The sequence below is a fragment of the Stegastes partitus genome, unplaced genomic scaffold (genome assembly GCF_000690725.1).
Source record: "Stegastes partitus isolate 25-593 unplaced genomic scaffold, Stegastes_partitus-1.0.2 Scaffold811, whole genome shotgun sequence".
NCBI classification, from domain to species: Eukaryota; Metazoa; Chordata; class Actinopteri; family Pomacentridae; genus Stegastes; species Stegastes partitus.
This window is the reverse complement of record NW_007578542.1, coordinates 288,359-298,401: the sequence shown is the minus strand read 5'-3', so window position 1 is coordinate 298,401 and position 10,043 is coordinate 288,359. Positions and strand designations below refer to the sequence as shown.

The following is a 10,043-nucleotide window of genomic DNA, read 5'->3' as shown; positions in this document are numbered from 1 at the left end:
CTTTATAGATAAATATAGCCTGGTGTCATCTGCATAGCAGTGGAAGTTTGTGCAGTGTTCCTTTACAATATTGCCCAAAGTAAAAAGTATTGGTCCAAACAAAGACCCCTGTGAAACTCCACAACCAATGTTTGACAGCATCAATGACACAAACAAACTGAACTCTGTTAGACAAATGTGATTTAGAGCTGTGTTCTAGTAAATGTTGTGAGGAGTTGCATCAAACGCAACACTGAGATCCAGCAGGACAAGTACAAAGACAAATTCAAGGTCTAAAAATTTAAGAAGATGAATTTCCTAAGTGCTGTCTGTATGTGATGATGCATTCTAAATCCTAACTGGAACTCTTCAAACAAACTATTTCTGTGCAGATGGTCATATAATTTATTTGGAGCAGGTTTTTCATTATGGGCGGCTGTGGCTCAGGTGGTAGAGCGGGTTGTCCTCCAGTCGCAAGGTTGGCGATTCGATTCCTGGCCCCTCGACAGTCAAAGTGTCCTTGGGCAAGACACTGAACCCAAAGTTGCTCCCAATGGCAGGCAGCACCTTGCATGGCAGCTCTGTCACCATTGGTGTGTGAATGAGAAACACATTGTAAAGCGCTTTGGACATAAGTGCATTTACCATTTATTTTTAAAGTATAGTGGGCGTTAGATATAGGTCAACAAGTGGCTGAAACACTTGAATCAAGAGTGATTTAGCAACTTTAAAAGTCTGTGGTACGTGTCTTGTTGATACAGACAGACTGATTGGATCTGACATGAAAATGGTATTTAAAGGAAGAACTTCACTGAGCAGTAATGTTGAAGTGGAGTTTCACAGACATGTTGATGATTTAGATGAGGCAACTATTGACATTAGCCCAGGGCGCTTTATGGGACAGAAGCAGTCCACATATAAATCAGGTTCCATGGATGCCTCCAGAGCCACTGCGCTTGGTGACAAATCTGTGGCAGCTGAGGGAAGGACGTGATGGATTTTTTTCTCTAGTTGTTGTAATTGTATTTGTAAGGAAGGTCATCACTAATGAGGGCTGAAGACATCCAAGGCCTCACAAAGATGAGACTGTCTGTCAGCTTGGTTACAGTGCTCAAAAGAAACTTGGGATTTTTCTAGTTTTTAATGATTAATAGCATGCAGTTCTAGTTTTATGGAGACCTTTTTATATCATATTAGACTCCTTCCAGGTTCAGCGATGACTTCTCTAAAATGCGTATTTGTAAATTATACCAAATATTACAGCCCTCAGTGCTGTATGTGTGTAGGTAGGTTGTCTGTGTGCTCGTCACTTCTTTGGGTTACATGTCCTGAGAAGCAGCATGAGTGGCCAGGTGCACCTGTGGCTACTCTGCAATTAACAGGAGTCTTAAAAGCCAAGCCATCCTGATTAGCGTTGCCAGTGGGCCAAATTGGTAGCTAGTGTGCTGTGTTGGTGTCCGTTGCTTCCAGTCACGTGTGGTGCTCTCAGACTTCCAGATCGACTTCATCGTCTTTCTTAAAAGCTCACAACAGTTCAATTTTAGTTTAGTCAGACCGCAGTACATATCTCCATAAATTAAGGTCTTTGTCCCTGTGTGCATTTGTAAACTGTAATCTGGCTTTTTTATGTTACTTTTGGAGTAATGTCTTCTTCCTCTCTGAGCATCCTTTCAGCCCATGTCGGTACAGGACTGGTTTCACTGTGGATAATGACACTCTCTTACCAGCTTCAGCAGCATCTTCACAAGGTCTTTTGCCTTTGTTCTGGGGTTGATACACACATTTTGCACCAAAACACTTCATCTCTGGGACACAGAACCCGTCTCCTTCCTGAGCCTTATGATGGCTAGACATTACCATAGTGTTCATACTTGTGTATAATTGTTTGAACAGATGAACGTGGAACCTTCAGGCATCTGGAAATTGTACCCGAGGATGAAGCCGACTGGTGGACGTTCACAATTATCTTCCTGATATCTTGACTGATTTCTTTAGATTTTCCATGTTGTCACTAAAAGGAAGCAGTGTATTTGAGGTGTGCCATCCACAGGTGTGCCTCCAATTAACTCAAATGTTGTCAATTAACCAATTAAAAGCTTCCAAAGCCATGACATCATCATCTGGGCTTTCCCAAATAGTTTGAAGGCATAGTAATCTCAGTGTATGTAAACTTCTGGCTTTCAAGAAAATTAAAATAAATAAATAAATAAATAAATAATCTCTCTCATTATTCTGGCATTTGGCAAATAGAAATAATTTTGGTTATCCTAACTGACCTAAAACAAGAAAAGCTTAGTCTGATTTACTGCCAGACAATGAGAAAAAAAGGTTTATGTGTTTTTTTTCACATTGTATGTAAACTTTTGGTTTCAACTGTACATATGTCAAGGCTGAAATATCTCATCAACTATTGGATCGGTTGCTGTGAAATTTTGTACAGACATTCATGGTTGTATCTTAATAACTTTGATGATTTTGATTCCACCATCAGCAGGTCAACGTTTGATTTATTTTTTTTTTACATTAAATACCTTAGCTACTTAATGGGTTAGTATTTTTTAGACATTCTCAGTTAACTTGACTTTCCCTACAGTGTCACCGTGAGGTTTATATTTGTGAATTTAAATGAAATGTCTGAAAAACTGGTGAATTGATTGTCATTTAATTTGGTACAGACGTTCATATTTACCGTCTGAATTTTATTTTTTGCTGATTATGTAACTTTTTCTGTGGTGGCATCATCAGGTAGAAATATTTTATTAGTTTACTTCCTTTGTTTATTTTTTGCCAAATGTCAGCAAAACCAGTAACACTTCTATTAGCATCAGTTGTACCTTATGTTGGTTTCCTAATATCGACACTGGTAAACATCATCATGTCAGCGCTGACACTGTGAGCATGGTGGATTCCTCGCTTTGTTAGCGGTACAAGTCCTGGTTCATGTTGGTGTACACATGTCGATGGTTAGTGAAAAAGCTTAAAATTAAAAATGCCCGGAAAATCAGAATGTAAAATTAATCCCCAAAAAATGTGACAATAGGACACAAAATGCCATTACACTATGTGCAAAACATTTTAATTACAGTTCAATTGATTGACATTTTCCATTTTTACAGTATTTTTTGAAAACCCTGTTATTGTGGTACATGGAGTCACATTTTACTGAATGTTTTATTACATACTTTGCAGTTGTTGCATTATGCAAAATTCTTACATTCTCAGGTTTTATTACACTTCTTTATTACATAATAAAGCATCAATGTTTTACTTTATACAGTTATATTATTACTGCTATTACATTATGCACACTTATCACTTTGTCCTTGTACGTGTGCTTATAACACAATAGGCAACTTTTACATTACTAACATATCTGTTTTTTCATACATTTGTCCGTTACATAAAGAGCTTTTTTTATTTTGTATTAAAGTCATTATTATGTGATTATTCACGATTACATCCACTTATTAGCTTTTAATACTATTGTTTGCAGTTATAATGAAACCACAATAAAAACAAAAACCAAAAAAAACAGTTATAATAATTGAACAAAACATTTTTACAGTGGTTTATCAACATTTTTCAGTGTTTTTGTCACGTCTGATTTTTATTTAATTGGCAGTTATGTCTCACATTAGATTTTTTTGCTATAGTATTTTGAAGTTTTGCTCTTATTGCATTCTAATCTTATATTATTTGTGGTTTTTACATCATATGCACGTATTACATAATGAGTTATTATTCATTTAAATTCATTTGTTGGAAGCTATTATTGCTGCTATTATTGGATGTACGAGCTCGTCTCAGGTTAAACTGAGCCCTGAATGCCTTGCAGAAGATGAAGTAGATGAGTGGGTCGAGGCAGACGTTAAGAACTGACATTAGAATGGTCAGCTCTGACAGGTTGTGCAAAATGTTTTCCCCTCTACAATTCTTCCTCAGGAACATGCGGAGAGGGTGAACCAGGTGGAAGGGGACAAAGCATAAACAGAAGACACAGACCAACACCAACATGTTCCTATGTGACTTTTTAAGCGTTTTGGAGCCAAGGGACTCTGGATGCTTCTTCTGCGCCAGCAACACCCTGCGGGAGGTGCTGTAGTAGAAGAAGAGCAGGGAGATGAGGACAACCAGGAAGACGATGCCGGAAAAGCTGTGAATGAATTTGTAGAGCAAATGGAGCTGGTCACTGCGCAGGAATTTGCAGATCGGTGTGCTGGGGATAGAGGTCAAAGGTTTCTGGGTGTAGACCGAAAGGATGATGTAGGCGCTCATCAGAGTCAGGAGGCAACCCCAGGTTACAGCGGAGATGACGTGAGCAGCCCGTGCTTTTTGTAGGATGTGGGTTTGCAAAGGACGAGCAATCTTCAGATATCTAAAATGTGAGAAGATAACTGATAAATAAATGAAGTTCAACATTCACCCACTGCTTCCGTCAGGGGAAATTTGTGTGTCTGGTGGAATCGAACACAAGATGTGCTCGGAGTTTGCTCGTGTGTGTTTTATGCAGCAGGAGATCTACCACTTTCAAACTCTGAGGGGAAATCAAGAAAAGCCCGGGAAACTGTGAACCACTTACTATACACACGAAGGCACATTCCTGCTTAGCCATGGCCTACCTGTTAGCGGCGATGTAGCCCATGAAAAGGATGCTGGCGTACATATTCACATAAAGGGCAGTAGCGCCAAAGTTGCAGTGGACCAGGTGGAGAGTGTTGGATTTGCTGATATAGTTGGCTATACGCAGAGGTAGAGAGAGGCAGAGCAGGAAATCAGCAGCCGCCAAGTTCCTCAGGTAGATCATAATGGTGCTGGACGCCTGCTGCTGCGCTTGGCAGAAGTAGAACCTCAGGATGAAGCCGTTGAGGAAGAAACCAATCTGGAGGGGAAAAAAAACAGCTTGAGGATGGAGATTTACAACATTTAAAGTGAGAATCTGAGGTGAAAACAGATCGACTTAAAATTTAAAAAAAACAAAACAAAAAAAAAAAAACTGTTTGGCCCCAAAATAAGACAATAGTTTTTCTTTTACAAATTACCTTATGATGTCTGTCACAAATGATGAACTCAAAAGATCAAAAATGATAACTGTCAACCTGATTCAAGTGCCTGACAGGAGAGAGGGTGACTAACAGACGAGTTACGCAAGTATGGGTTTTATTTCTTACCACATTTTAGGTTTCCTTTAGGCAAGAAAAAAGGTGTTAATGGTACCTCATAGAAGCATTACCAGCATCATTAACGTAAAATTAAATCCTAACCCCAAAAGTGTTTTTGTTTTTTTCTGCCATCATTGTCATTTAATAGACTTGTATGAACTCTACCAACACACATCCACAGTATATTTCTGTTGGAAGGTGTCTTTCAACTCGTAGCCAATGTTCTGACTGCAGTACACCCAAATGTTTTGCTGTTTGTTTGTTTTGTTTTTTTATTAGAATTTTCTTCTTGCAGCTGGAGATGTCCATGTACTCATCCATGTCTCCTGCACATGTTTGCTGCACATGTTTTGTGCAGGGGACATGGATGAGTACATGGACATCTTCCTTGACACAGCAGGGAGGCAGTGAGTCAGGTTGCGATTTTCCAGTACATTTATCGTGGAGCAGATACTACACTGGGTGAAATTTGGTACAACATGTTCTCAAGGAGGGCTACAAGGTGGCTCGGTGGTTAGCACCGTCGCCTTGCAGCTAGAAGGTCGCCAGTTTGCGTCCCGGTGAGGAGTCTCCATGTTCTCTCCAGGTTCTCCAGCTTCCTCCCACAGTCCAGAAACATGTTGAGGTTAATTAGTGATTCTAAATTGTCTGTAGGTGTGAATGTGAGTGTGCTTGGTTGTCTGTCTCTAAGTGTAGTCCTGTGATAGACTGGTGACCTGTCCAGGTGAACCTGCCTTCACCCTGAGTCAGCTGGGATAGACTCCAGCTCCCTGTGACCCTAGTGAAATAATGGATGGATGTTCTCAGCTGCACAGCAGTCACTCTGCAGACCTGGGACTGGATCCTTCTACAGAGCATGTCTCTGAAGCCCAGTGACTATGGATGGACATTAGGTGTGTATGAGTATGAGCCAGTTCCAACACTAGACCCCTGTCAAGGTTTGAGATCCCCGACACGGCCACTAACAAAGAACTTTGGCTCTGCAGTAAGCAATATAAAAGACTTTATGATTGAAGATGCTATATGCTGTGCTACAAATATGATGATTGTGTGATTAAATTGAAATAAAATAGGTATTACATAACCAGATAATCAGTAGTGTTAAAGTTAAGCCAATGATTCTAAACATTATAGTGGGTTTAAGATGTTTTTGATGGTTTCCAGTAAAGTTCATGATAAGGTTAAAAGAACATGTGAAGACAGTGTACTCATTGCTAAAGTAGCCCATGGATCCTCTTTTGGTAAACAGAGGTTCCTCTTTTTGTAACCAGATGTCTCTTGCACATCTTGTGTTCGCCAAACTGTGTCCGTTCCAGTTACCAAAGATGGAGTTAAGTGTTGCACTAAAGGATGAAACACCTCCTGACTCAGAGGTAAAAGGGTGAAACATCTATTAGAAATGTATGTGTAGGGGCGCCGCTATAGCTCACCTGGTTGAGCTGGCGTCCCATGTGCAGGGCTACAGTCCCGATGTGGAGGTCATGGGTTCGAATCTGCTCATGATCTTTCCCACATGTCCCCCCCCTACTCTTCTCCTCCACTTTCCTGTCTCTCTCTCACTGACCTATCAAATGAAGGCACAAAGGCCCAAAAAATAACTTTAAAAAAAGAAATGTATGTGTAATATGTGTATCTCGTGTGTGTTACTGGTGTGTAACAATGAGTGTGCATTATTAGTGATCAGACTGTGTGCGTGTGGGAGAGAGCCATAGAAATACCATAAAAGCCACAGACGGAGAGATGTTCGTCGGAGATCACTCTGGACGGAGAACACACTTGGATGTCGATCTGACCAGGAGACTGAGGGATGCTTGAGGGACTCATAGAGTTCTCAGAACATTTTTTCGCGCATTGAAGGAGTTGCAACGGGACTGTAGCACAACTGGAGCGGCAGAACCCTTTTCTGTGTTCTGCCAGAAGAAAAGGCCTCACTTCTTTACCCAATGGAATACGAAAACAGACCGCAGTTCTAATCGGAGTCGCGACTCTTCATCTACTCCTGACTGGAGGACTTTGCCTGCACACCGGTGCCTTGTACAGGGTTGCTGCTCTGCTGAAAGGGGGTCTCTCCTAGCTCAGGACAAGATGGAGCCGAGCTGATCAGTTCTGACCAGGTTGTTAGGCTCTCTCCCTCTCCAAATTAAGTATTTTGTTATTAATTTTAGGTTTAGTAAAGCACAGATTATATTACTGTTTTCTAATTAATCCGGTTTAATTACATCGTGAACAATCAAGTACTGTTGCTTGGCCCATGCTAAAAGAGTTGCAATAAATATATAATCTTGCATTTAAAGACAATATGGACTGAAATTTTATTGAGTCACTCCAAGTATCTGATGGTGGTAAAAAGTTAGACAATTGTGTGCGCATGATCTTCTAGTGGTTCTTAAAGGTTATTCTAAGTCACAAGTGAAATAGAGTGTTTAAACATATCCCTGGGGTTAGTAGTGCCAAAGTGTCATGATGTTGTTGAGTCTGTAGAAGACATAGACAATGACTCTAGAAGCTTCTGACACTGTGAATGAGAAATAGCTGAGTGTTGTATAAGTATGTGAAATAAAAGCTACTGTGAATGTAAATGTAAAAGTGAGTGTGGCCTTTTTCAACAATGGAGTGTTTGTGGTGAAATATAAATGCTAACAATCAACTCAGAATCATGAAGAAACCCTGATTTTAACCCCCCAAAAGTTACTTAAGGCCCGACTTTTTAAAAATCGATTTTTCTTCAATTGGTTATCAATACCCTAATTTGAGCAGGTTTGTTTTAAGGTTTCCCACGGGAGTTGAACTTCAACATTTTAAGGCATGTTACTACACACCTTTACAAACATATTGGTGAAGAAATTGTTTGGTAACGATTTAGTTGCCAGATTTGTGACAAATCTCATGAAATGCCCAACTACTGGCTGCCTGAACACTGCCAGACAGCAGTCAGAAAGGACATGAAAAGCAGTTTGTTTTAACAAGTAGAACCATGACTAGTGTCATGTCTGTCAAGTTTCTGTTCATGTCTGCACATTATGTCTCGTCTTTCCTGCTTTATTTTGAAATCACTTTACTGGGTGTTCTGTTCTAGTTTTACTTCCTGTACCTGTCTCGTCTCACCTGCTCCCTGATTACCTCCCCGCACCTGTTTCCCATCTACCCTCATTACCTCGTGTATTTTACCCTGTGTGTCTCACTGTCTCGTCGCCAGTTCGTTGCACTTCACAGTCCTCGTACCAGCGTTATTCAAGTTAAGTCACGTCTGTTTGATCTCGACCTTGTTTCTGCTTTTTGGACCTTGCCTCTGCCCGCCCATTCTTGGATACTTCTGCCTGTTGGACTGATTTCCTGTGTACCGAACCCTGACTGTTATTAAACCTGTCTTTTGCTTGAACCTACTCTGAGTCGAGCATTTGTGTCCACCGAACCTGTTAGTGAGTTCATGACAACTAGTGTCATTTTATTAAATGTAAAGTCATTTACTCACCCTGAAAGGGTTTCCTCACAGCATAAGGCCTAAAACATCTGAGTGGACCAGAATGTGCTGAAGAAGGAGTTTGTGAAACTTACCATAAATATCAGACCGTAGGCCACCATTAAGACGGGGTAGATTGAGGAGTCTCGACAGTGAGCCACACTGTCAGCTTCAGTCAGGTTTGTACCTGAAGACCGATTGAAGGATGAGGTGTCTTCAATTCCTACTCCGCTGCTCATTTTCCTGGCCGACTTGACAAAGATGAACCCAAACTACAGGACAGCGTGTACAGCTGACTGTAATTATGAATACAGTTGGAGTCTACGTAGTGTATTTTTTTGGGTAATTTTAGCATTAAAACAGTTCAAAGAAGAGAAAACAAAATACCTGCAGCATTTACGAGTCCACAGATGAGACTGACTGACACTTATTCATGCTTCCTTATATGTAGTCTGCTGACAACCACTGATGTGGTTAAGACAGCTTTATGTTTTTTGCTGCATTGCTATGAGGAAGAAGAAAACCCACATATATAAACACACCTAAACACTGCTGCTGAGATGCTATCTTAACTTCCTGTCCTGTTGTGAAGAGCATATCACAAATACCGCGGTAGACAGATGTAGCCCCTTTGACTAATCAGCAACTTGTGTAGGGATAAAATCATCTCATACTACTTAGATGGAACACTGAACCACCAGATCAACAGCTGACACACAGTGCTGCAGATGTAACATTCGTCTTTTCTCGTGAACAGGATGCTGAAACGCCTGTACGTGGGGCAGTGACTCATCTCACCATAAGAACCGTGGCATCTGAGGTTAACAAAGACTAAATACAGAATTCTAGTTAAATTCATTACAACCAGGGCGAAATTACAGGGCACAAGATAAAAACGCAAACAAACAAGTTGAATAAGAAGCAGATAAAAAAGCAAGTACAGAAAGCAGGTATAAAAAATGTAAAACAGGTAAACATTAAATGCGATATTGAATAAGTACGTTTTTAAGAGCGATTTGAACGTGTGGAGGTCGGAGCAGTGTCGGATGGGAGATGGAAGGGAGTTCCAGAAGGTGGGAGCAGAAAAGGCTCTGTCCCCCTCCCAGGTCTGATGCTCGGTCCTCGGTGGAGGGGCGAGGAGGTGAGCAGAGGAGGATCGAAGGCTGCGGGAAGGGGTGTGGGGCTGGAGCAGGTCTGTGAGGTGGGGGGGTGCTGATGATGGAGGGTGTTGTGGGTGAGGAGGAGGAGGATCTTGAATGTGAAGCATTGTTATAGTTGCCCATCGAACTATAGAGTAATCGCGCCCGTGTGTCCGTGTTTTTTTGTTTGTTTGTTTGTTTTTTGTCTGTTAACAGTCTGAAGTTTGAACCTGAAACTTCATATATGACCTCGAATGAGATCAATTTTCTTTCGTGAACAGTTCATTTTGTTAAAATTCTTGCATA

At 40.8% G+C, this 10,043-nt stretch overlaps 1 protein-coding gene across 2 annotated transcripts; it reads right to left on the bottom strand.

The window, feature by feature from the left end:
- Positions 1 to 3,552: 3,552 nt before the first annotated feature.
- Positions 3,553 to 9,041, bottom strand: LOC103365110 (P2Y purinoceptor 14-like). Of its 2 annotated transcripts, XM_008292455.1 has the most exons (4): positions 8,986 to 9,041; positions 8,694 to 8,894; positions 4,599 to 4,858; positions 3,553 to 4,354 (listed from the first exon to the last, which is right to left on the bottom strand). In XM_008292455.1, exons 2-4 carry the CDS (start codon positions 8,835 to 8,837, stop codon positions 3,718 to 3,720), a joined length of 1,041 nt encoding a protein of 346 aa, XP_008290677.1. In that variant the 5' UTR covers positions 8,838 to 8,894; positions 8,986 to 9,041; the 3' UTR covers positions 3,553 to 3,717. The 2 variants fall into 2 exon arrangements, with proteins under 2 accessions (XP_008290677.1, XP_008290675.1); XM_008292453.1 differs by having other exon boundaries at positions 8,694 to 9,003.
- Between the last annotated feature and the right edge of the window lie 1,002 nt (positions 9,042 to 10,043).

Excerpts from the sequence above, each read along its gene's own strand:
- LOC103365110 (XM_008292455.1), bottom strand. The coding sequence starts at position 8,837 with ATGAGCAGCGGAGTAGGAATTGAAGACACCTCATCCTTCAATCGGTCT. Across the intron at positions 4,859-8,693 it reads CCTACGGTCTGATATTTATG|ATTGGTTTCTTCCTCAACGG; the intron begins GTAAGTTTCACA and ends TTTCCCCTCCAG. Across the intron at positions 4,355-4,598 it reads GGCTACATCGCCGCTAACAG|ATATCTGAAGATTGCTCGTC; the intron begins GTAGGCCATGGC and ends CTCACATTTTAG.